General features: G+C 36.6%; 1 protein-coding gene across 2 annotated transcripts in view; it reads left to right on the top strand.

Moving 5' to 3' along the window:
* Positions 1-416: 416 nt before the first annotated feature.
* The window catches only part of vps13a (vacuolar protein sorting 13 homolog A), a 108,384-nt gene continuing 81,079 nt past the window's right edge, over positions 417-27,721 (top strand). Inside the window, exons 1-33 of one of the 2 annotated variants that reach the window (XM_039674912.2) lie at positions 417-657; positions 2,039-2,082; positions 2,196-2,238; positions 2,351-2,446; positions 6,342-6,443; positions 6,523-6,632; positions 6,738-6,797; positions 8,250-8,309; positions 8,398-8,478; positions 8,571-8,628; positions 9,595-9,722; positions 9,803-9,909; positions 10,717-10,888; positions 12,097-12,159; positions 12,347-12,479; positions 13,390-13,484; positions 13,685-13,827; positions 14,259-14,460; positions 15,611-15,725; positions 15,989-16,125; positions 17,022-17,154; positions 17,232-17,349; positions 18,846-18,990; positions 20,181-20,265; positions 20,380-20,543; positions 22,499-22,655; positions 22,889-22,968; positions 24,404-24,463; positions 24,586-24,778; positions 25,192-25,308; positions 25,390-25,493; positions 25,927-26,094; positions 27,315-27,622. In XM_039674912.2, coding sequence (XP_039530846.2) covers positions 558-657; positions 2,039-2,082; positions 2,196-2,238; positions 2,351-2,446; positions 6,342-6,443; positions 6,523-6,632; positions 6,738-6,797; positions 8,250-8,309; positions 8,398-8,478; positions 8,571-8,628; positions 9,595-9,722; positions 9,803-9,909; positions 10,717-10,888; positions 12,097-12,159; positions 12,347-12,479; positions 13,390-13,484; positions 13,685-13,827; positions 14,259-14,460; positions 15,611-15,725; positions 15,989-16,125; positions 17,022-17,154; positions 17,232-17,349; positions 18,846-18,990; positions 20,181-20,265; positions 20,380-20,543; positions 22,499-22,655; positions 22,889-22,968; positions 24,404-24,463; positions 24,586-24,778; positions 25,192-25,308; positions 25,390-25,493; positions 25,927-26,094; positions 27,315-27,622 — 3,881 coding nt within the window. In that variant the 5' untranslated portion in view covers positions 417-557. The remainder of the gene's footprint in view (positions 658-2,038; positions 2,083-2,195; positions 2,239-2,350; positions 2,447-6,341; positions 6,444-6,522; positions 6,633-6,737; positions 6,798-8,249; positions 8,310-8,397; positions 8,479-8,570; positions 8,629-9,594; positions 9,723-9,802; positions 9,910-10,716; positions 10,889-12,096; positions 12,160-12,346; positions 12,480-13,389; positions 13,485-13,684; positions 13,828-14,258; positions 14,461-15,610; positions 15,726-15,988; positions 16,126-17,021; positions 17,155-17,231; positions 17,350-18,845; positions 18,991-20,180; positions 20,266-20,379; positions 20,544-22,498; positions 22,656-22,888; positions 22,969-24,403; positions 24,464-24,585; positions 24,779-25,191; positions 25,309-25,389; positions 25,494-25,926; positions 26,095-27,314; positions 27,623-27,721) is intronic. The other variant, XM_039674914.2, reaches the window with a different exon arrangement.

A 27,721-nucleotide genomic window follows, 5' to 3' on the forward strand; every position in this document is an offset into this window, starting at 1 on the left:
CTCTCCAAGGGGTCGCACACCGGACGAGAAGCGCAGCACCGCTCGTAATTATATTTGTAATATAATTTGTAATTATATTTATTTTGTAATTCCCCCTGAAGTCGTTTTACGCACAGTGTAAACGTCAGCGTCCGAATTCACTCACTTCATTTCGTTCACTCCTTGCAGTCAACTGCCATACACTAGATAGGGATTAGTAAATGAGTGAACGAGTGAGCGGTTTCGGACACAGATTAATTCGGACACATATCGAACAGAGATTAATTACAGGTCATTTTTGTATATTTTCATATGCGTATTATTGTTCTCTACTTGAGTTTGTACATTTATATTGTTATAAAAACTAAATAAAAAAGCAGTGTCACGCCGGGTGTTCGTCAGCAGAGTGCAGTGTCGCACAGGCAGAGCCTCAGTGAACATGCGAAGAAGCTTCAGTGATGTTTATTTCAGGAAACGGGACGGGGTCACTCAGTAGTAAGTCCACCAACACTCACGGGTGCTCCAGGGACCGCAGACGAAGGAGAGCATGCTGATGGTCGAGTGAACAGCGCAGAAAGATGGTGTTCGAGTCAGTGGTGGTCGATGTCTTGAACAGGTTTCTGGGCGATTATGTGGTGAACCTCGACAGCTCGCAGCTCAGCCTCGGCATATGGGGAGGTAACGTACAGTAAAACGTGTCAGCTGTCAAACTCACAAACCTGTCTTTGCTGATAAAAACGCATTCATGAATATACACAACACAGCTATATGGTCGTTGACGTTAAAGTAACGTTAGTCAGCTGAGCTTACATTGGAATCTGTGAGATGTGCCTTTGAGGACAAGTTTGGACATGGGTTTTACACTCAAAGCTAACTCAGTATTACATGCATAATTTGGGTTAAATCTAGTGTAGGGATGTTGTTTAGCTCCACTTTGTAGTATATGTTACCCTGAATTAGTATTGTATTACCATGATTAGTTGGGATAGTAACACCCCACATGTTATGTCTGTTCACGCTCATGTGGCTTAAAACATGTCCAGTTAGATTCTTACATTGGAAGATAATGGGGATTTCTGCTGTCCAGCTTTAAAATTGACCTGTCATACAAGAGATTCATGACACAGTCTTCACTTCTGGGTGAACCGTGGAGAGACGGCTTCACTGTCATTCTGAGATTCAGGATACAACTTGTGTGTATACTCATTTCACTGAGTCTTGACTGTCAAAACAAGAACATGTTCATTTTGACATTAACTAACTTTTTTTCTATGGTAAAAACATACTGAATCAGAATCTTGAATCTTTTGGAATCGCACAATGGTGGTTAATTCATTATTATATTATATAACAACACTCCCAGTTCATCCATCCATCATTCAGTTCATCCATCCATCCATCCATCCACCCGTCCATTCAATTCCATCCATCCACATCATCCATTCATCCATCCATTTCTTCCTCCATCCATCAATCTGTCCGTCCGTCTGTCCATCCATCCATCCAATTACATCCATACACATCATCCATCCATCCATCCAATTCATTCATCCAATTCCATCCATCTATCCATCCATACATCCATCCACATCATCCATCCATCCATCCAATTCATCCATCCAATTCCATCTATCTATCCATCCATACATCCATCCACATCATCCATCCATCCATCCATCCATCCACCCGTCCATTCAATTCCATCCATCCACATCATCCATTCATCCATCCATTTCTTCCTCCATCCATCAATCTGTCCGTCCGTCCGTCCATCCATCCAATTACATCCATCCACATCATCCATCCATCCATCCAATTCATCCATCCAATTCCATCCATCCATACATCTATCAAAGTCATCCGTCCGTCTATCCAGACAGACAGACAGGAAAATAGAGATGTCCTGGAGAACCTTCCTATAGAGTTTTATTATATGCCATATTGCCATGTGGCTTATTGACTCACTGATAAGTACCTTTCAATAGCAGTGTAAATATTTGCTCACTTATATGAATTACTGTAGACCAAGCCGGGTAATAAAGCAATGTTTCTTTTGCAGGTGCTGCCATATTAAGAAACCTCGAGATAAAAGAAAATGCTTTGGTATGTGGCTTTATGTTTCACGTTAGATATAATGAATTTTTTTTGTGTGTTTAATTTTTTTAATTGAAGCTTTGTGAACTAGAGCTCTAATGTGAGTTTTATCTCTGTAACAGAGTCAACTGGACATTCCTTTCAAAGTCCGAGCAGGACACATTGGTAAGAGAAGACCGATGTTCGTGTGTTAAACTGTTATGCTAATCATGGTTTATGACTTTGTTAAACACAGTCATATATTAGGTGTTTCAGTGCTCATATCTGTCTTTGGCAGGTCGTCTGGAGTTGAAGATCCCTTGGAAGAACCTGTACACTCAGTCTGTGGAGGCCACGCTGGACGAGGTGTACCTGCTCATCGTGCCGACCGCTAGTAAGAGCTGATCTTTAGATAACACACATCGTTAGTGTTTACCCTTGTGGCGAGTCAAAATGACTCGGAGAGGATTTTCCCCTACCAGAAAATGCTAGTTCATTTTATTGTATTGGACTAAAACCAATAGTCCATCAACTTCCCAACTTTTTTTTTCCACATTGAAACACTTGTGGGAAAATGTCCGGACTACAAAAAATAGCGTATAAATCTCTTGTTATGATATTTTAGCACCAGATATTGGATTCAATCTTTTTGTCAACTTGTTTTCTTTAAATCAGGACAGGTTTTGTGTTTATTTTTTAAACCGATCGATCGTAGGCCTCACTGATCTGAGCTTATATTGTTTAAAAATGACTGGCCATTGAAAATTAATGGGGGAGTCGAAAATCATAGAAACGTTCAGGAGTGTGTTCTTCATCAATTAGTGTTCAGGAGTGTGTTTGTCATGTTAATGTTCATTGGGCTTGCACAAATGCAGACCTGTGCATGCATGTGTGCATCAACACACTCACACTCATACTATTTTGATTTGACTATTACAGGCTTTCTTTTTCACAGAGATGAACTTCATCCTCAAATCAATGAGGCTCAGATCAATAAGGCCTATGTTCAATCATTTAAACTAAACACAAACCTGTCTTAACTGAAAGAAAACAAGTCGACACAAAGATTCAATCCAATATTTGGTGATAAAATAGCGAGTGATTAAAAAGCTATTTTTTTGTAGGCTGGTCATTTTTGACATTGTGAGTGTACAAGGTCTGCAAAGGTTCAAATATCAAAGTGCACAATAAATAAAGTTAATGTCCCCTAAAAGAAAGAACCGATTCTGAACCGCCTGAAATGAGTCGTCCGCAATTCTTATCTTACTTCCTGCTCAAATATATGTAGGTTTGTAACTAGGGCTGCACAATATATTAAAATTATCCAAATCAATCGAGATCACTCGCTGCTCTCGGCTGAATAAAATTTAAACCTAAGCAGTGTTTATTTTTACATTTGGTAATTCAGTTTCTGTTATTAAATAACCCTAATGTAGGATAAGCTGAACCCTGTGCTTTACACTGATGTTAATAACACTTCTCATGCTACAGTAAATCACTGATGTTCACTTTCAAAAGCTGTAGGGATGTTTTCTTGTCACAAAAAGAATGTGAAATAATAGATCATTTAAGTTTATTTTACAAGCATTATCGGATCACATATCGAATATCACATTATTAGGTGTTCAAGCACGAAGTGCTGAAAACCTATTGTATTTGCTAGAAAGGAAAAAAAAATCCGCTAAAACGCATTGTGCAGCCCAAACCGTAAGGGCTGGAGCTCTGAAACTTTGTCAGATGGTAGGGCCTCAAATTGTGGAGAAGCTATCAGAGTATGAGCCCGATTGGCCCATACTAAATTGCTCATAACTCCTAGACCGTTTGACTTAGCTTCAATGTTTTTACACCACTGTAATCCCTGGCTCAAGACGGACAAGATGTATATTTCCATTTCGGTTTTTGTCCAAAACCCACTTTTGCGAACTAGTCCCTGGTTTTTTTTTTCCCAATCGGGACCAAACCAGTCTAGGCCTATTCTCTGGACTCTCTAGATCAATAATTATAGAAAAAAAGTTGAAATTTTGCATTTGGTTGGCTGTAACAGGGTCATTTAGATAGTGGTCTGTGGCAAAATTCAGTCAAAAGCCCCTAAATCCCCCCCCCAAAAAGTCACAACTTCACAAAAATCTAGGAGCATATGTGTCCTAACATGGTTAGGAAGCATGCAAAGTTTCGTGAGGATCGGATCATAGGTGGCGCTATAATCGTCAAAAAAGGTCTCTCATTATTAGGTGTTCAAGCACGAAGTGCTGAAAACCTATTGTATTTGCTAGAAAGAAAAAAAAAATCCCCTAAAACGCATTGTGCAGCCCAAACCGTAAGGGCTGGAGCTCTGAAACTTTGTCAGATGGTAGGGCCTCAAATTGTGGAGAAGCTATCAGAGTATGAGCCCGATTGGCCCATAATAAATTGCTCATAACTCCTAGACCGTTTGACTTAGCTTCAATGTTTTTACACCACTGTAATCCCTGGCTCAAGACGGACAAGATGTATATTTCCATTTCGGTTTTTGTCCAAAACCCACTTTTGCGAACTAGTCCCTGGTTTTTTTTTCCCAATCGGGACCAAACCAGTCTAGGCCTATTCTCTGGACTCTCTAGATCAATAATTATAGAAAAAAAGTTGAAATTTTGCATTTGGTTGGCTGTAACAGGGTCATTTAGATAGTGGTCTGTGGCAAAATTCAGTCAAAAGCCCCTAAATCCCCCCCCCAAAAAGTCACAACTTCACAAAAATCTAGGAGCATATGTGTCCTAACATGGTTAGGAAGCATGCAAAGTTTCGTGAGGATCGGATCATAGGTGGCGCTATAATCCTCAAAAAGGTCTCTCATTATTAGGTGTTCAAGCACGAAGTGCTGAAAACCTATTGTATTTGCTAGAAAGAAAAAAAAAATCCCCTAAAACGCATTGTGCAGCCCAAACCGTAAGGGCTGGAGCTCTGAAACTTTGTCAGATGGTAGGGCCTCAAATTGTGGAGAAGCTATCAGAGTATGAGCCCGATTGGCCCATAGGTGGCGCTACAGCAACCAAAAGTACTAAATTGCTCATAACTCCTAGACCGTTTGACTTTGTCAGAATGGTAGATAGTGGTCTGTGGCAAAATTCAGTCAAAAGCCCCTAAATCTCGCCCAAAAAGTCACAACTTCACAAAATCTCCGGTTTCATTTCCGGTATGCAAATTTTTCCGCCATTTTGAATTATGTTGAAAAATTACTTTTGCGAACTAGTCCCTGGTTTTTTGCCCTTATCGGAACCAAACCAGTGCAGACATGTTCTCTGGAGTCTGAATATCAATAATTATCGGAAAAAAAGTGGAAATTTCGATTTTCGGTCGCTATGGAGCATGCACAGTTTCATGGAGATCGGACTATAGGTGGCGCTATAACTGTTAAAAAGCTTTAAAACCATGTATTTCCAATGGTAAATTTCCTATATTGGCTGTAAATGGTGTTTTCCATCTATTATGTCAGTGGATAAATGTGTGTTATATAAAACTGAATGCCTTTTGATGCTTTTGTGCTTAAAGGCCTTAAAGGTCTGAACTGCTTGAACACCGCTAAATGCTGCTTGCAGCTTTAATTTAATGAGTTATCGCATTTTTCTTCAATATCGTGACACATTTGCATAATGTCAGCCTATGGTTTTCACTGGCTACCCGTGAACATCGGCTACTTTGCTCCGGCCTTAGTGACAAGATCTCATGATGTGACATTTTAGTGTTTGTATTGTATTATCAGTTGTAATGAGTGTGCATGTTCATTTATTATAGTGTGGCAACTATGTATCTTGTATAGTGACAACATATATTGTGTATAGTTCACCCACAATAAAAAATTCTACTATATTAAACTGTGATATATAATGCAATGGGCGAATATGTGTGGGTCCTGATAATGCCGAATGTCTGATGTTACCAGTAAAAATGGCCGACATTATTTTAAATAAATCTAGTCACTGACAGAGCGCAAGAATATTCGTCTAAAATAATTCTGTGTTTTCAGCTTCAGAATCATGAATATGTTTATTCTGGTGTCTCTATTGTCCTGTGCTTTGGGTTTCAGCACCAAATCCAAGACTATTAGTTAGCATTTTAATCAACAGTACATTTTTTTGTTTATCTTTTATCATACATCTTGGAGTATCGCAATAATATCGAACGGTGACGTGAGGGTATCGCTACACCCCTAGTGATACTCCTTTGACTGCCAGGCGTCACAGAAGATCCCTGCTTACGTGTGATCCTGCCAGTTTGCGTTGATAACAGGCTTCTCCCATCTGTTTATGCAGGTATAAAGTATGACGCCGAGAAGGAAGAGCGACAGCTTCAGGAATCTCGGCAGAGGGAACTCCAGCGCATCGAGGAGACCAAACAGAAAGCAGCAGAGAAAGGTGCAGGAAGTCATTTGAGATCACTTTGCCCGTTCATGGACACGATTACACACATTTACATTTGTGTCTTTGTGTTCAGAGGATCCAAAGGCAGAGAAGCAGGACACATTTGTGGAGAAACTGGTCACACAGGTGATCAAAAACGTGCAGGTGAAAATCTCCAACATACACGTCCGCTATGAGGATGATGTGAGTACTTCTGACACTTTCTGAAGCTTTTATGTGTTTTATCACTCCTATGGCATGAGGTGTCGCAGACTTTTGAGTGTTTTCAATGTTAAACATGTTTTTTAGGTCACTAATCCCAATGCTCCGCTCTCATTCGGAGTGTCGCTGCAGAACCTCAGTCTCCAGGTATGTTAATAATCTCATTATTAATGACTTTATTGGATGAATCTCACATAACCTGTCAAAAATGCATGTCACACCAAAATCAAGAAATTATAATAGCAAAATTTGCATTAAAACAATAAAGCCTATTTTTATGTTATTTCTTAATACTATAAAATACAGTAAATATTATATATATTTAATAAATACTATGAAACTAAATATTAAACAAAAAATATATTAATTTTAAAGTGATTTACATGTTATTTTGTAAATATATTATATATTTATAAAAAAAATCAATAACTTTTATTTTGATGTTAATAAATTATTTTATATATTGGCTTTAAATAAAAATAGTAAATATAATGTATAATATTAGTGCTGTCAATCGATTAAAATTCACATTTAATCCCCTAATTGACATAGAAACAACATAGAGACCGTAGCCTGTATTTTAAATATTTGCTTATGCCATATTTTTATTAACGAACATGTTAATTATCATGAGTTAATTATCTCAGAATTACAAGATAATTTTTCATGAAAAAAGGTTTTGACTCTGTTTTTCTGAGTTTTTGAGATAATCAAGTCATTAATTCAGAAAAAACTTTTTTCAATGAAAAATTATCTTGCAATTCTGAGATAATTAACTCGTTAATTAAGAAAAACGGAGTAGATTTTTTTTCTTCAAGTGAATGCAGTACGCCTCCGTAAAAGAAGGCCTGTATGAGACCAATACTGCTACTGATGTCTCTATGAAATTTATTTTTTTGTTTTCAATTTTAGCTATTAATTATAGCCATTCAGCATTAAAGTATAATTGAAAGCTATCGTTTTTTAGGCTTTAAAAAATACGTCAACTTTTAATTTAAGTTAACTTGAAACAATCTTCACATAAACCATTATAATATCACATTTACCTGTATGATTCATTATATCAGGGCTCAAATTTGTCTAGTGGCCAAGACAGACCCGTTCAGATTTTTACTTGCTCTTTCAAAATGCAGAAAAAAGTTATTGTTTTCATTGTTTTTGACGAATGTAACCTTGTAAACGGTGCTTTAATATGTTCAGGCAGCTCTAACATGTTATAGAAATTGAATTTAAGTTATCAAACACTTAATTTTAACAGCATAAATTATAACTTAAACATAGATTAATTCTTAGTAAACCTACAAATGTTACTCCTTTTGTTCTTTGATTATCATTAATAACTGGGATCACGGGTCACTTATGGATGAAAAAAAACGTGTTGTAAAAATTCTATTAATTATTTTGAATGCGTTAAACTGAAAAAGAAAAAATCTGTTAAATTTGACAGCCCTAATAAATACATTTACAAACTTTTAAGTTAGATGTGATTAATCATAATCACTTCTTTAATGCTCGCCACGTTTAATATATACAATATATAGTTGTTTGTGGTGAAATACACAATATACAATATTATACTATTTTTGTTACATTTTCCAGACAGCTGATCAGAATTGGAACCCGTGTCTTCTGGATGAGAAAGCCAAACTCTTCTTTAAGGTTTAAAACGGCTCTTTTTCACTTTCAGGGTTATGAGTAGCAAAGTTAGCCAGTGCTGTTCAGTAATACCGCTTGTTTCTTCATTTAGCTCGTACGTTTGGACAATCTGTTTGCGTACTGGAACGTGAATTCAGAGCTTTACTCCAACCACAACCCTGAGGAGGCTCTGGTAGGCCTTCACATCTCCGTTTCATTCAGCTGTGAGTCTCTGAGGAAACCAATCTCCCGTCTTTATTGATTGGTCATTTGTGTTTTTCACAGCGATACCTGAAGCACAGTGTAGCGGTCCAGAACGCTATCCCTCAGGATTATCATTTCAGTGAGTTCATTCTTTGTTTTTCATTCTCAAATGTGTTTTCAACAGTGTTTTATGATAATACGATTAATATTTTATTTTGTTTTGTTGTAGAGTTTGACAGTTGTGGTCACTATAAACTGCATTTGTGAAAAAGCAAATGATGCTGTGCTTTTGTTTGGTTTGGTTTAGTTTTTTTTGTCACAATCTTTGTGAACTGGCAAGAGTTGCAAAAAGACTATTCAGAAAAAAAATATAGCATATGGTTTGGAATGACGTGAGTGTGTTTTAATTTTTGGCTAACTTTAGAAGACATACAGGTGAAACTACACTGTAAAAATGAATATGCTTTATCTAATCAATAAAATTGTGGCAACATATTACAAGCAATATTATTTATTAAATCGAACAAATTAGAATTGAGTAATAGTTAATCAAATTAATATTCTAATTAATTCTAATTTGTACAATTTAATTAATAATATTGCTTGTAATATGTTGCCACAATTTTATTGATTAGATAAAGCATATTATTTTTTTCAGTGTAGAAAAATTAGAATATGGTGCAAAAGTTCATTTATTGCAGTAATTCAACTTAAAAGGTGAAACTAATATATTATATAGACTCATTACATGCAAAGTGAGATATTTCAAGCCTTTATTTGTTATAATTTTGATGATTATGGATTACAGATATGAAAACCTTCTCACAATATTCTAATTTTGAATTTGGGGTTTTTATATCTGTAAGCCATATTCATCGAAATTATAACAAATAAAGGCTTGAAATATCTCACTTTGCATGTAATGAGTCTATTTAATATATTAGTTTCACCTTTTAAGTTGAATTACTGCAATAAATGAACTTTTGCATGATATTCAAATTTTTTGAGTTTCGCCTGTATTTGCCAATTCTTGCATTTGGATTTTGTCTTTCCACTGAACAAATATTGTATCGAGAAAATACGAACCAACTGTGTTTTTGTTCAGTCTTTCGTCCTATATCCGCGAATGCCAAGCTGCGCATGAATCCTCGCTCGGATGTGGACTTCTCCTCGCCGAAAGTGGACCTAGTGGTGAACCTCGCTGAGGTGGCAGTGGAGCTGAGCCGGCCACAGGTGAGGAAAATGGGTTTCGTTTTGGTCTAATTCAGCGGACAAATAATCATTCATATGACCTTACGCCGTTTATTTTCTAGTACGTCAGCATTCTGGAGCTGTTGGGCTCGGTGGATATGATGACCCGCAACCTTCCATACAGGAAATATCGTCCAAATGTGCCGGTTCACACCAACGCTCATCAATGGTATGTGCACACTCCAGTGTGGTCTTGGATAATTAGGGGTTTGAGAACTATTGTAATTGTAAGGATTTGTAAAACTGATCATGCAGACCAAACCGTAAGTGCTGGAGACTTGAAACCTGGCCAGATGGTAGGCCTCAATTTGGGGAGAATCTATCAGTACGATCCCGATTGGCCCATAGGTGGCGCTACAGCAATCAAAAGTACTAAGTTGCTCATAACTCCTAGACCGCTTGACGTGGACGCAATGTTTTTACACCGATGTGATCACTGGCTCAAGACCGACACAATGTATATCTCCAATTTTGATTTAGGCCGCAAAAATGTTCTGCTATATCGAATTTTGTCCAAAATCTACTTTTGCGAACTAGTCCCTGGTTTTTCGCCCCCAGACCAGTCTAGGACAATTCTCTGGACTCTCTAGATCAATAATATCGAAAGTTGAACTTTTGCATTTGGGTGGCTATAACAGGGTCATTTAGAAAAGGGGTTTGGCAAAATACATTCAAAAGCCTATAAATCCTAAAGAAAAACTCAGAACTTCACAAAAAAGGATGAGCATATGTGTCATAACATAGTAAAAAACCATGCAAAGACCATAGGTGGCGCTATAACGGTTAAAAAGCTTTGAAAACGAGATATTTCCTATGGTAAAATGCTTGTATTGGCTGTAAATGATCTTACCAAATGAAACTTAATGTCTTTTGATGCTTTTGTGCCTAATGCCTGAAATGCTTGAACCCCGATAAATGCTGCTTGCAGCTTTAATTCAATTTGTAGTAATTCTGTGAGGTTCTGTGCTTTCCATAGGTGGAGGTATGTGATCACAGGCGTTTTGGAGGTCAACATCAAGCCCCGCCTTCACATGTGGTCGTGGCAACATATCCGACGCCATCGGCAGCATGTGAAGAAGTACAGGGAGATCTACAAGAACAAAATCACCAGTAAGAAACCTGCGGAGAGTCTGCTGAAGGAGCTTGAGGTGGGTGAGCACTGCGCATGCGTCACTCGACAGGCTAAACGCTGCCGCTATTTACTTGCTCTCGTCGTTCCAAACCCACATGCTGTTATCTTTATACTGTTGAACACAAAATGAGTAATATCTCTTTTGTTTTTTTGTTTTAGTTTGTTGTTTTGACAGGCATGGTCACTATAAGTGGGATTTGTGAAATGGCCAATAATTGGATTAAACTAAACTGTGGTTTAGTGTTTTGTTTGGTTTTGACAACCATTGTCACTCTGAAGGGTGAACTGGCAAATATGGCTTTTGAGATAACTTATAATTTTCTACAGCTCTTTTTTTTCTATTGAAATTTCTTGGAAAGCTATTTTCGTCAGCTGAACAATCCAAAAACACATTTGTGTCCATCCCTCACAGCCTCGCTTTAATTTCCATTAAAATTTAAAGATGGCGCTTCTCTGAATAAGGTCTATTCTGCTTCAAATTACACAGTGATACGAGACAAATATAAACATTAGTGTACAACAAATATACAGTCGTCGTCACTACTAACCGTATTTGTGAAATGGCAAATAAGGCTGTGGTTTTGTTTTGTTGATAACTGTGCTCACTATGAATGGTATTTGTGAAATGGTTTAGGTTTGGTTTGTTGTTTTGTTTTGACATTTGACAATCACTATGAAAGGTTTTTATGTTTTCGGTTTGTTTTTTTTCTTTGACAGTTGTGGTCACTAAACTATATTTGTAAAATGGCGAATAATGTTGTGCTTTAGTCTTTGTGTACTGACAGGAAATGCATAAAGACGATTCAGAAAAAATATCCTTTCATGATAAATAATAACACCATATTGGTTTGGAATGACCAATGACGAGAGTGTGTTTTACATTACTTAAATATGCTCTGTATTACCTTAATTCTGCATTAGATTAAAAAACACTTTAAAGTGAGCATAACGCTTCTGTTCTGAAAAAGACTGAGCCTCTGTTGACTGATGCATGATGCTACTTTACATTAAAAGAAACAATGTAACATACTCATTTACTCTTCACAGTTCAATTCACAAAAAAAAAATCATAAATCTAGTGTGTTCTCTTCGAAATAGATCATTTCTAACGCAGTTAATTTTTAACTACTTTTTAAAAGTTTAAAATGTGTCAAAAAAAATTAAGCCTGACGATATTTCCATGAACGCTCTGTAACCTTGTTACTTTTGTTCACCCTTATTAAGGACACGGAAAGAACCCTGGATATATTCAACATCACAATGGCAAGACAGCAAGCTGAGATGGAGGTGACGTGACATCAGTTTCACAGTCGTATAATATTATATAGTTCATTTGAATCCTGTATACAGTGTGGCCTATGGATGATATAACTGGAAGTGTGTTCCTGTAGCAAAGTGAAGGTCTTGATTTGATTCTCCAGTTTCTAAATGAACCACATCTGTTGACTCTTGCATGTTGTGCGGCTGGCGTTAGGCCTCGAAGGCGGGGCTCAGGATAAACCGTCCCGGGGTGAAGGTGGAGGAGGAACAGTCACAGGGCTGGTTCGGCTGGATGTGGAACTGGTCTGGAGAAAGTGAAACTCAAACCAAAGAAGTCAAAACAGGAGGTTTGACTGCGCTCCGTATCTGTTTAGTAAAGCATAACTAGTCCTGCACAGAGTCTAGGATTAACATCACATTAAACTGTCATGTGGTTGGCTTTGACATTGGCTGTCATGAGGCCATTATGAATATTTTTCTTGACCTCAACTACAGTGGTTTAAATTGAATTTGTCATTAAAATGTTATAATGGCCTTATGACAGCCAATGTCAAAACCAACCACCTCACACTTTAATGTAATGTTAACCAATAATGCGAAGTGCTTTCTTAAGTTTGAGAATTAATCATATTATGTTTATGATATATTTATGGTTATGTAATGTTAAGTTGTCATTACCAAGACACTGACAGGTTATGATGTATTGGTTTTATGTCAAGGTGACAAAGACATCTCTAACAAAGTCATATTTGCATTAAAAATGTCATAATTGAGTGAAAGACACTTAATGACAGTTGTCGTAAACATGCATAAACCTTACTTCATATTCATAACCTATGTCATGTCATGAACATGAAGGTGTCATGTCAGTCTTATGCACACCCCTTCAAGTAAAGTGTTACCCATGAAATTTAATTTAATATTCAACAATGATATTGATCTGACTGCATTGACACCATAATATGAGAAGTTGAGAACTGATATATTCTGATATATAAAAAGTTATTGATTTAGTTCAGTAATAATGAAATATGAATATATGTATATATATATATACAGTATGAATGAGTTCAGATGCAAAAGCCTCTAAGTGCCATTTGAAATTTTCTTCTAGAATGATAATTTTTTACCAAGCTTGTATATTTAAGTTCAGTAATTTCACTTAAATGAATTGTCATTTAAGTGAAATTACTGAACTTAAATATACCACATAATATTCAGATCTGTTTCTGATGGATTTTCTCTTTCATATCTCAGGTTTTGATGGGCTAATGACCCCAGCAGAGAAAGCCAAACTGTACGCTGCCATTGGATACAGCGAGACGGCCGTCAATCCTAACCTGCCAAAAAAGGTTAATGACAAACAATCACAGCATATATAAATCCACCGTCCTCTTATAGATTAAATGTTGTGTTAATGCAAGACGTTTTCCCCAAATTAGCCTTCTAAATATTTAGCCTTCTCACATAAGCAGGACTTTCCAGTAATTTGAAATGAAACTTAACTTTATGTAAGGCATCACCCCTCTGACTTATACTTTTGTTTTTGCAGTTTGAAAGTATGAAGATAAATTTCCAGCTTCTCCGCCTGTCCCTGTCAATCAAAGAGAGCCGAGAGAAGGCGGAGATAATCAAGCTGTCCGTCATTGATCTGAAAGCCATGCTGGCTCAAAGACCTGCGGCTCAAGCAATAAAGTACGCCGTCTCTTTTCAATTCATATCATCTCCTGTTACACTGCTACTCTCATTTTTGTTCACCACTTCTTTATTACAATTATCAAACGCTTGAATCCCACTTTTATTTTTTTGAAGGAATGTGTACGTGTTCAATACAACTTTGTTCTGATGATTAGCCCAGAAAATACTTTCAATTTTGTTCCTGTTTGTAAAACAAGCACAAAACTTGTTTATAATGCCCTTACAATTCAACTCTATAAGGCAGTATTTGTCACATGATGGACACCAGAAAGGGAATTTTAGATAAAATGTACAAAATAAATAATGTAAGGATTTTAAACAGGTTCACGTTTGTCTTTTTAACCCTTCAAAATGTCTCGCCACATGGCTGACTTAAAAGAATTTCAATCATTTAAACTCAGATGTGTGATATAATGTTTTTTCTCTAGGATCTCCGTTCAGCTGTCAGCGTTTGAAGTGTCGGGTCTCCCACGAGGCAATTCGGCCCCTGTCCTGCTGTCGCCACGTCACGTGGACGGGATGAAAGATAAGACTCTTCTGAACCTCATGTTCGAGACGAACCCGCTGGACGCAAGTGCGGACCAGAGACTCCGCATCGACTCCCAGGCGCTGGAGATCATCTATGACGCTGTGAGTGTCAGGAAGCATCTCTCTATGTTTTTGTCAGCTGAATCAATATTTCCTAGTCATACAATATTTTCTTGAGATTTTAAGTCAAATTTTAAATGATTTAACAACACATTCGCATAATCACGGTTCTCTAAAGTGTTGGTTAATTGTCACATGACATGCAGATAAATAAATGATTTAATTTTTTTTAGGGCTGCAGAATTTGGTCAAACTTATTTTGTGAAATATTGCCATCGTGATTTGAAAAGATGTTTGATAAACATTTCATCTCATTTGAACACGTCTCGTATATTGCTGCTGCTGTTTTAGACATCCATGCAAAATGAACTATGATGCCACACTCTAAATAGTTGCGCTTTTTAGGGTGTTCACGTACTAAAGGGACATGGTGATGGAAAAAATATGAGATTGGATGAAAAATAATTTAATGCATTCTTTCAGAAATGTTTTGTCGTGTTTGAAATATTGTATTATTTTTGAAAATAAATGATATTGATAATCATTGAAATATTTTTCCTCCCATCTCATATTTTTCCATCACCATCTCCGTATGTGGAGCAAAGTCTTTGCTTTGGACTCAAACCTATTTTGATATCGCCTCGCATCACATTTAAACTGACGTTCTAGGAACCCAATCAAATTAATGATAAAAATAATTAAGTATAAATATTAATATATGTTATAGTTACAAAAATGTGTATATGCATATATATTTGTATTAGTAGCAATATATACTGTATCAGTTCAAGTTCAAGGACTTCAAAGCTCCAAATATCATCCAGTTTAAATGCTATTTTAATATGATGAAAAACAACAACAGTTTTTCTCTAAAAGAATTAGGTTATAATAACCCTAATTATAAAATAGGTTCTTGTTATAAATCTGGTAAAATGCTGAAAACCTGAGGGTATGGTGGGGGGTATCAAGAGACGCTTGATAGGCGTCCATAATGTAATCCATAATTGAATCCATAATGCAATTTTTAATTTTATTTTGATTAATTGTGCAGCCCTTTTGTTTTTTAGTGATATTAATTGTACATTTTTTTATAATAGAATGAATTACTCACAAACCCCTGTTTGGGAAACCCTGCTCTGTGCTATAGATGGATCACGGCATGTTTAATAAGTGTTTTTGTGTTTGTTTGTAGATGACCGTGAACAGTATGTCAGCTTTCTTCATGCCTCCTAAAGACCTTCAGCTGGATGAACTGACCAACGCCACTCTCATGAAGCTGGAGCTGTTCAGAGACAAGACCTCCACAGGTGTGTGTGTGTGTGTGTGTGTGTGTGGACTTGTTTAACTTGTTTGCTTGACCGTTCTTGGCGAATATAAACTGCAATGCTGAGCATGTCGATGATAGGCAAGGGCAAATCTATCATAACTGCATTTTAGGCTTTTATAAGTTAAAATAACTTCTATTTATTTAAAATATATTTAAAAAATGTATTTATCAAAATTGTACCTTTTATCTGTGTTATTAAATAGTAGCTACTAGTACTAAAACAGTGTTGTTGATTGTTGGCAGGGCTGATGTACATCATTGAGACTCAGAAGGTTCTTGATCTGAAGATAAACTTCATGGCCTCATATGTCATTGTGCCAGAAAACGGCTTTTATGACCCCAAACACAACCTTGCCATTCTGGATTTGGGTAATTTCCAGGTAAACACCGCTCACTGTAAGCACACATGGCTGTTTCTATTTTTTTTTTTTTTATTGGTTTATAGAGATTTGAATAAGAATTCAGCTAAATGCTTTTCAAATAATTTATATCAGGGAAAACATGTAAAGTGTTTTGAAAGTGAAGAAATGTGAATTCCCTGTTGTAACCCTGTCTATAGAAACCCTGTCTGTATGCATCTACATGCACACACACACACACACACACATATACATATAGAGATCGAATATTTTCCTAAGAAAATCTTTGTTTGTGTTTATCAGAGGAAAGAAAGTTAAATCATTGAATCACCCTTTAAATATTAGTTTTCTTGCATAATATACAGTCAAACCAAAAATTATTCAGACACCAGATATCATTTTTTATATATATGTCCAGGACACTATAGTTCACTTATGTTAGTGAGGATAGCAAAATAAAGTAAACTGTGACATATTATCCCCAATAATTCCTCATACAGTGACTACCAGAAGAAATATTCTGACACTTTGACCGGATCATGTTGTGCTGAAGTGTTTTTTCTGTAATCGCTAATGCGACCTTTTGACACACAGACTGAACAACATGAAGCATTGCTTGGTGATTGGTTGAGCTAAACTGGTATTATCTAATTGTGTAGTTAAAATGAACAGCTGACAGATAGTCATCATAATTCATTTGTGAGAACGTCTAACAGAAGGACGGACAAAACCAGTGAAATATCGACTGATTTGATAACTCAGAGTTCTTGTTATATTTTATTACTATTTTCTAAACCATATCGAATAAACTCTGATAATGTGAGAGATATTAAAGGTGTCTGAATACATTTTGGTTTGACTTTAAATGGTGTTTTATAAATTTAAATATATCTGTCTTAACGTGTGTGTGTGTGCAGATGTCCAGTCAGAGCAGAGCGGACCTGCCTCAGCTGTCTGCGGTCAGCAGCACCATCGAGGACATCATGTCTCGAGCGTATGACAGCTTTGATATCCAGCTGAGCAGTTTACAGTTCCTCTACACCAAAGCAGGTGCGCAGACATCCACAAGAACTGATCCAATGTAGACATTACGGGGCTGTAGTTCATCATGCTGTGTGTCGGATCAGGTGGAGACTGGAAGCGGGCTCGTCCGCTGAGGCACTCTGCGTTTCACATCCTCGAGCCTGTAGACCTGAAGGTGGTGTTCAGTCGGGCCATGGTGGTCACGGACGCCAGAATGCCCAAGTAAGAAGTACAAGTATACATTTATGCATTTGCAAGACGCTTTTACAGTATCCAAAGCGACTTATATTGCATTTCAAGGTACACATTCACATACTGAACTGTTCTTGCTTTCCCTGGGAATCGAACCCATGACCTTTGCGTTGCAAGTTGACCTGTTCGAGCTACAGCAAAGCAAATTTCACTCTCTGGTGTGCGGTTCTTTTTATTTGCACATCCCATAATATTAGGGCTGCCCCCAAGTAGTCGACTATCCGTTAGAAAAAGCTTAGTCGACCAAAATGTTATTAGTCCTTTAGTTGCAGGAAAAAAACCTGCAAAATCACACAGGCTGTAATGGACAGATCATTAAAGCTGCAGTCCGTAGCTTTCTTGGGGTTAAAAATTCACATATCTGTACACACACACACACATTGTAAAATGCAAAAGACTTTGTTTGGACTTCAGAGTGGCGACAGAAAAAAAAGACTGCAACCGGCCATTGCGAATACAAGGATAATATCGGAAGGGCATTACGGAAGGGCAAGACCACACTGCATGTGGTCACGCAGTGCTGCCGTTGTTAATATTAATAAGTTTCTTACTAGTTCAGACATTTTCCGGTGAATTATAATTGGTCATACTTCCAAAAAGCATAATCTGTGATTCTGAATGGCAGTATCCCCACCAGCGCGGTGATTGACACACACACTCTCTCTTCAAACATTGTGTTCATACGCGCTGTGCGGTTTCGAAGTACAACCCACGTAAAGTTGATAATTCCGCGAATGACTGCAATTGCAGATTTCGATCAGAGACGGCGACAAAGAGGAAAAACTATGGACTGCAGCTTTAACGGCGACTATCATTTATTCATTTCATTATCATCAGCGTTTGGAGAGCGCGTTTACACCATGACTTATAAACACCAGTACATCACTTACATTTAACTTAAAATACTCCATCATTTTGGTCAAACTGTAAAGGGTCTATTTCTGTAAACGCACAAAACGTGTTTTTGTAAAATAATGGTGCATTCTGTCGATTCGGTCTTGAACTTGAGCGCATCACATAAATTAATGAAACTCATGAGACATGAGAAATATTTCTATAGAAAGTTCAATGTTTGAATTAACAGATTAATAAGATTAATCAAGATTAATCAGATTATGTAAACGCGCGTCCACTGCTGCAAAGACCACTCACCATTGTTGACTTTATCCTAAGCAAAGTAAACATTACCAAAAATTATTAAAATGTTTAGACAGTCTCGTTCAATTTTTTTCATAATCATTACGTTTGCCGGTGCGCTGTGGCAAGCTTTATCTTTGAATTTGTGCGCTAAATAGGCTATATACGTATTTTATATAGGCAATTAAATTTTTATGATTTGTGGCTTATTAATATAAACGCGCGATTAGTCGACTTATGGCTTAAATGAACGACTACTAGTCGACTAGAAAAATCTTTATTCGAGGGCATATTGGTATATTTGTACCTAAGATTTTTCTTTTCTTCAGGTTTAAGATCTATGGTGAACTCCCTCTGCTGTCTCTGCGTATCTCTGATGATAAAGTGCGTGGCGTCCTGGCGTTGCTCAGAAGTATTCCTCTTCCCGAGAGCCGGCCCGCTCCTCAGACGAGAGGCCCACAGGTTACACCCAAGGTAATTAAAGCAATGTTAATGGACGGAGCTGTACGTTAAAGGTGCTGTATGTAACATAAAAATACCATAATATGTTTGCAGATATTTAGGAAAAATTCCAAGTTCACATACTCGTTTCTCTGGAAAACACTTTTACAGCCAGTTATTTTACTTATTGTTTTACACATTTCGTGTTGTCAGTCGGTTTTTGTTTTGGTCTGTGTGACTCCGCCCACTGCCAGTTCAGCCAATAGTATTTTGACACCCGGGATGCCAGTTGGCGGGAAACGCAACGTATCGCAGCCATGGAAACGAGCAAACAAACTGGGTCAGAGATTGCAAATTCCACACAACCTAAAAAGCCTCGATATCCATCTAAAAATCTCTATGAACGAGAGCATATTAAAACGAGGATAAATCAACTCAATAACTTACATTGTGTAAGTCTCCTTGGCTTTTGTTGTCAATTCGCTTTTTGCTAAGCCCCGCCCCCCTTAGTTACTGTTGCTACGTCGGACAAACTTCATCTGGGCTTTGATTTGGTATCAACAACATGGCTTATGATGTGACCGCGCTTCCTGCTGAAATTTTATAAAGCAGCAAATAAAGTGTCCGATAGGAGCTGCAATATACGTTCGAAGGCTATATTCATGACAAAGGCTTGAAATATCTCACTTTGCATGTAATGAGTCTATATGATATATTAGTTTCACCTTTTAAGTTGAATTACTGAAATAAATGAACTTTTGCACGATATTAAAAGTTTTCGAGTTTCACCTGTATATACAGTAGGGCTGTGAATTAATCGCATCCAAAATAAAAGTTTGTGTTTACGTAATATATGTGTGTGTAGTGTGTATAATGATTTTGTATATATAAATACACACACATGCATGTATATATTTAAGAAATATTTGCATGTATATACTTTATATATATTTATACATTTTTAATATTATATATAAATATTTGATATATTGAGAACACATTTTTCTTAAATATATACATGCATGTGTGTGTATTTATATATACAAAATAATTATACACACTACGCACACATATATTATGTAAACACAAACTTTTATTTTGAATTCGATTAATCATTTCACAGCCCTAATATACAGTAACTCAAATCGACCTATATCCATTTTGTTTGCAATTGAGTTTTTCTAGCAGCTACGTGATACTTTTTGCTTTTCTTTTTACATCAGTCCTCTAAACAAGGGAACACGCCTCAGCTCACCCCCCGAAGACCCGCCATAGATGACCTGCGTGCATCCATCATATATGGCTCAGGTCAGACATGCATCCAAACAGAGACTTACCTTTACATGAAGTGTTCAAATACAGAGATCTACTCTATAAATCCGACATTTCCACATTAAAACAGTGTGTTTGTGTGTTTTTCAGAGGAGGAGTTGTTCTTCGACGCCCCTAGTTCCCCGATCGAGGACATGCCGTTCTTCGAGGCCTCGTCTGACTCTCTGCAAGCCACTGATAAACGTCTGGCCATGGTCCTGAAAGACCCCAAGAAAAACATGACCGAGTTCCTCCTGAGATTCGAGATCAACAAGGTCTGATTATGTCCTTGTCATCTTAAAGGAGTAGTTCACTGCGGAATGAAAATGTCCTGATAGTTTACTCTCCTCCACGTCATCCAAGATGTCCATGTCTTTCTTTCTTCAGTGGAAAAGAAATGAAGGTTTTTGAGGAAAACACTCCAGGATTTTTCTCCATATAGTGACTTCAATGGGGTCCAACGGGTCGAAGGTCCAAATGTCAGTTTCAATGCAGCTTCAAAGTCAAAGAGGAATAAGAGAAGACTCAGAAGAAGTCACTATTATTTACCTTTATTTTACCAGGAAATAGTCCCATTGAGATTCAGAATCTCTTTTTCAAGGGAGTCCTGGCCAAGACAGCAGAATAAATAGTTCCATATTAAAACATACATATAAACATATAATAGATATAAACATTTGAAAAGACAAAAAGCAAAAAAAAAAAAAAAAAACAGTACATTTTTGGAATCATAACATAATCTCAAACATAATCACCAGCAGCTCTCAGTAACAGTACATGTGCATCTAGTACTCAAATAGTCCTTTATCCTCCTTTTAAATTGCTTCATTGTCGGAATACAGTCAAATTTTAGCTGATTTTGCAATTTATACCAGGATAACGGTGCAAAAACTTTAAAGGCACTTTCACCGAAGACAGTTCGGGTTCGTGGGATTTCATACATGATTTGTCCATTTGATCTAAGATTACATTTCCTAGTGACTTTAATAGTCAAAAGAGAGCATAAGTAAGGAGGCAGTTTACAAAGTATGGCCTTAAAAAGAAAAATATACCAGTGCTCCAGCCTGCGATTGTGTAGAGATGGCCAACCAACACTCTTATACAAGCTACAATGATGAGTACGGAAACTGGAATTCGTAACAAATCTTAGTGCTGCTTGATATACTGAATCTAGCATCTTTAAAGAAGATTTATTTGCATGCATGTATAAAATATCACCATAATCCAGCACTGACATAAATGTAGTTTGTATAAGTGTTTTTCTCGTACTAAAACAGAAACAGCCTTTGTTTCTATAATAGAAACCCAACTTTACTCTTAGTTTTTTTGTTAGACCCTCTATATGCTGTTTGAAGGACAAATTTTCTTCTAAAAGGAAACCAAGATATTTATAGACTGATACTCGTTAAAATTAATTTTTCATCTAGTGTAGCAATTGAATATGGAGAAAAATCCTGGAGTGTTTTCCTCAAAAACTTTAATTTCTTTCCGCCCGAAGACAGAAAGACATGGACATCTTGGATGACGTGGTGGAGAGTAAACTATCAGGATATTTTTATTCTGAAGCGAGCTACTCCTTTAAGAAGAGCATCAGGGTTGGGGATCGGTTGGGTTTTAGCCGATACCAGTACCTACTCAGTATTTTTTAAACGTTTCCAGTGCTTATACAGTTTATGAAACGGTACTTAAGAAAACGAAACCGCACACACTTTGTCAAAAAAATAATTCCATTTTATTTACAGGGCCAAACTGGACACAATATTAACTTAAATCTTTAAACAATATAAATACAAGTAACATATGGTAATAATAAATAAACCAATATAAAAATAAAAATTCCCATTTACATAATCTCAAATAAAACAATATTGTATCAAACAATGTATTAATACTGGAGACTAATAGAGATTACTACCAGGGTAATCTAATATCCACATGGCTACAGGTTCCCATGTTTTGTCTGCTTGAACCAGTCATGTAAGTTAGCTTGGCTTAGCTCTTAGCTTGGCGAGTTTGGTATTTCGTTCCCACTATGTTAGCTACGCAGCTTTGAGTAAACCTATGAAAGAGAACGTCTCTGGTTACTGGTGTAACCCAGACGTATCATATTGATAACGGCTCCCTGATGCCCGCAAATTAGTTAAAATCTCCCGGAATTTAGAGCGACTAGACATTTTCTTAACATTTCAAGGCTGATTCTGGTCTTCCCTCTTTTGTTCCTGTGTTGTAGCTTTCCGTTCAGCTGTGTCGTTTGTCAAACGGGCAAGAAGTGAGCGTTCTGCTTCTGTTAATTGATGGATTAGGGACAGAACTCAATCTTCGCACGTTTGATATGTCATCATACACTTTCCTGCGTGAGATCTGCCTTGAGTGTTCAGAGTACTTGGGTAAGTGCAATGCGTTTCTTTTATTCAGCGTGGAGGCAATAAACAGCGACAGTTATGATAGTTATAATGTTACAAAAGATTTCAGTTTCAAACAATTGCTTTCTATTCGTCAAAGTATCCTGAAGAAATGCATCACAGATTCCACATAAAAATATTAGGCAACACAACTGTTTTTAACTTTGATTTCTGTTTGCAAATCTTAAAGTTATAAGGATTTTTGTGTTTGTGTGAAGATTCTGAGGACAAGAAAGTTCACATCATCACCACTCTGGACAACACCGAGGAAGATCTGCTCACTCTGGAGTATGTCAAGGTACTTTTGCTTTATCATATTTACATGTCATTTTCCTTTGGTTTCAGGTTCTGTACATGAATAAGAGATGTTTGTCATCAACATCGTGAAGCGTCAATCTCTCCGTTTTCATGGTTGTGGCAGTGTCTCTCAGCTTGTGGGTGCTAAAAGACTAGTTGGATGCTGTCTAGAGGGCATTTTCTAATTTTAGCTTTAATAAGCCAAACATTAACACAAAATTAGACCTATAATAAGACTGATTTAAAACCAGTCAAACTCTGACAGCATGAATTTAGACTAATAATGTGTCATATCTATTATTTATTAAAGGAGTAGTTCACTTTAAGAAAAACTTTTGCTGATCATTTACTCACCCCCATGTCATCCAAGATGTCCATGTCTTTCTTTCTTCAGTCGAGAAGAAATTAAGGTTTTTGATGAAAACATTCCAGGATTTCTCCATATAATGGACTTCAATGGGGACCAAACGGTTCAAGGTCCAAATGAGAGTTTCAGTGCAGCTTCAAAGGGCTTTAAACGACACCAGACGATGAATAATGGTCTTATCTAGCAAAACGGTCACTCATTTCAAAAATAAATAAGAGTTTAAGTTTTATAAGCACAAATGCTCACCTTGGTCTGTTCTGTGATGCGCGTTCGTGACTCTCCTGTTCGAACTCGTTCATCAAAATAAATGAATCTTTTTTCGAGGCATTTGGTTGATTCAATGAATGAAATGACTCAAAAGATTCATTCATTTTGACCAGTCCTGCTCCCAGTCAAACTCTGACGGCAAGAATTTAGACTAATAATGTGTCATATCTATTATTTATTAATTGAAGACGATTTGATTATTTTTCTTCAGATCATCCTGTAGTTCCTGAATTTGACACCTCTTTCCAATGTAATATTTTGAGAATTATAATGACCACATACAGTATTATGCAAGAGTCTTGGGTACGTTTTGTATGTTCACCCCCAAAATATGTTTTTAATCCAGGTATTTATATCTTTTGCTGTAGCGTGTCAGTAGGAAATATCAGTTTACATGATCAAAAACATTCCTTTTGACATTAATTGTAATAATCCAGTCGGTATGATCTAATCTCACCATCATCGAGTCCATCTGGGAATGAATTTTCCTACTGACACACTACAGCAAAAGATATAAGTACCTGTCTTAAAATACTAACATTTAGATTTAGATTAGAATATACCGACTGGATTATTAAAATTAATGGCAAAAGGAATGTTTTTGATCATGTAAACTAATATTTCCTACTGACACACTACAGCAAAAGATTATAAATAACCTGGTTAAAACCTTTTTTATTATTATTATTTGGGATACTAACGTGCCTAAGACTTTTGCACAGTCTTGTATATTGTCATGTGATTGTTTGAGCACAGGCTTCTGCATAACAATATCTCCCAATAATACCCTATTCTTTTACAGGCGGACAAAACTGCACCAGATTTTAAAACGATGTACAAAAATACAGAGCAACTAATCAAGGTAAGCGAGTTCACAAATCAGAGCTCAGAATTACTTTACAGGTAATGCGATAGCCAATCAGATCGCTTATAAAATTGGATCCTATTTCAAACGTTTGTTAAAATTCTTAATATTTGCACCAGGTGAATTTCTCCTCGCTGGACGTGCACCTGCACACTGAGGCGCTCCTCAACTCCATGAACTTCCTGAATAACCTTCTCCCTCCCATGAAGAAAGAGGGACAAGAGGAGCAGCCCGCCATTCCCAAGGAGGAAGAGGAAGAAGAAGAAGAAGAGGAGGCAAAAGTAGAGGATTCTGCTGTTACAAAGAAATCCTGTAAGAAAGGATTTAATCTCATATTTTTGGCTTTTCTTCACGTTAGTATATTTTGCGTCACAATGACACGGTCCATGTTTTGGTTAAAAATCATTCAAATAGACTAATTCTGAACTGCATAGTTTAGGCCATGTTATAATTAAAGAGTTAAAGTTAAAGTAGACATTTGGCTTTTTAAATGCAGATTTCCCGATTCAATTCACGGTCCTCGACCAATGACGCTTTCATATATTATGTTTTATTAGACAACATAGATAGAAACCTAATCAACAATGTTAGTCTTATGGTTTGAATCGCTTGTTTTCTTGATTTTCCACGTGTCTAACATAACATAATCAGATCCAGCTTTATTTTTATTAATTATTAAAACTAATTGCATGCCATTTAATCTCATATTTCTGGCTTTTCTTCAGCCTATAAGAAGTCCAAGTTTGAGCATGTGGTGAACTTGCATATCCGAGCAGACCTCAACTGTCTGAAGGTCTTCATAAGAGGAGAGAAAGCCAGGATCTCTGAGATCAGCATAGAGGGTAATACACAGTTCTGTAGGTGCAAATCAACACAATAAAGTTGGGATATGATCTAATAATGCATGTTCTCTCTTTTAACAGGGTTAGTTTCTGAAGTTCAGATGAAGAAGTCGTCGGTGGAGATTCTGGCTAACCTGAAGAACATTATAATTCTGGATTGTGACAGAGAGGCACTCTATAAAAAGGTAGACAATGCTGTACTTTTAAGGATGAATAAATCATAGAATGGGGACTAAATTGGCACAATGGCGCACATTTTTTAAATATTATGTCATACAATACACTAAAATCAGGCTTTTAAATTTGAACACATTTCACTCACATTTTATTGGTCCAAAATAAAAGTGTTGTTTATTATATTATACAATTGTACAATACATGTTTTTTTTGTGTGTTAATTTAAAAAAATCATGCTCTAAAATGTATGGGAGAATAATTGTAAAAACATGCTGCCACATTAGTATCATTTTATTTTACACATCATCTTATTGACTGTGGGCTAAAAAAATTGGGGGGGTTTTAACAGCTTTTAAATGTAATTTTGTATCATTCGTAAGAAGGAAGGAGAGTGTGTGAGTGTAAATGGATTTAGGCTACTGATGTAATGATGATATGCAGGCAGTGTCCATCGCGGATAAGGAGGTGTTTGATTTCCGCATGGTGAACCATGTGGATGCAACGGAGGGGGACGCCTATACAGACATGATGATTGTGGACACCAGTGTCACTTTGACTGTGGGCTGCATTCAGGTTATTTTCCTCAACAAGTTTGTGTCCTCGATACTGGTAAGTGTTCATCTCGCACACTGCCTCATCCAACATTCCCATTCCAACATTAAAAAAATAATAATAAAACTGATACTGATAATGATCATATTTAATTGTATACATTTATTTTATTTATTTTTAAAATTGTATTTATCACCTATAACCTATGCATTTAAAAAGAGGAGAGGGCCTAGAACTGAACCTTGGGGGTCACCCTACTCTGACTTAAAGGCACAATATGTAGTTTTTCGCCACTTGCGCTGTTTTATCATTTATATTTGTCTGTTTAAAATGATGTTATAACGAAACGTTTTTAATTAGATTACTGTACTAATTACTCTCTTTAAAAAGTATTTAATTACTTTTAATTACTAATTACTTTCAAAATCCCATATCAATCTCAGCCAGCTGAATAATACAAGGATGAACATGAATCTGTTTTAATTCTTTCAAATAAATCCTATAAAATTGCATGAATTATCCTTAAACTGACCAAGGTGGAGAAGGTTACATTATAAAACTTTTTAACATCAGACAATAAATTTTGATGTTAAACCCATTATTGTTTTATGTCTGATCGCATGACATTTCACACTTTATTCGTACATATTTTACAATAATTCATACGAATTTGTACGAGTGCAGTCGTAAAATGTTATACACCTCATAAAATGCATACGAATCTCTGTGAGATCGGATATATACACAATATTTACCTCAATTACATCAGAAGTAACTGTAATTAAATTACAGATAAATGAAGAGTAATCCCTTACTTTACATTTTCAAGGGAAAAGTAATTAAATTACAGTAACTAATTACTTAGTAATTAGTTACACCCAACACTGATCCAAACAGTTGTTCTCTTGTCTAATAAAACATATATTAAAGCGCCTTTGGTCGAGGGTAGAGCAGGTACGGCTTCACAATGACACGGTCCGTGTTTTGGTTAAAATTGCTTATTTGTCTGGATTTAAACAGTCTTAGAAACATCTGGGATAATATTAGTACACAAGTCAACAAAACATATAACACTGTTCTAGCTTACATGTTGTGCCTTTAATAGAAACAAACTGCTACTTGCCAAATAAATCTTATTTTTCTTTACTTACTCTGTAACTTTTAATATCACTGCAAGTATGGGATGATGTAACTTCCTTTTTTGAATTTGATTAGCCTCTGTTTGCATTAAATTTGTTGTGTAATGTTCTCTCCCTCTCTTTATTTTTCCTCTCTAGGCATTTATTAATAATTTCCAGGAGGCTAAAAACGCGCTGGCGGAGGTGACGGCCCAGGCGGCAGAGAAGGCAGCCACGGGGGTGCTGGAGCTGGCAGAGAGAAGTACACGCATCTCCCTGGACGTAGACATCAAAGCTCCAGTGGTCTTCCTCCCACAATCCTCTGTTTCCCACAATGTCATTGTGGCAGATCTGGGTTTAGTGACCGTAAAGAACCGCTTTGAAATCGTCTCTTCTCCAACACACACCAAGATCCCCCCTGTCATGGACATCATGGCTGTCGGACTGAGTGATCTTAAAATGTACAGGTAGGAGAGTATTACAAAACACTTGAATTTTTAAACAAATTGACTAATTTGAGTTCATTAATTTGATGAAATTGAATTTTTATAGCTTGATGAATGATG

The sequence above is a fragment of the Pimephales promelas genome, chromosome 14 (assembly GCF_988280905.1).
Source record: "Pimephales promelas chromosome 14, fPimPro1.hap1.1, whole genome shotgun sequence".
NCBI lineage: Eukaryota > Metazoa > Chordata > Actinopteri > Cypriniformes > Leuciscidae > Pimephales > Pimephales promelas.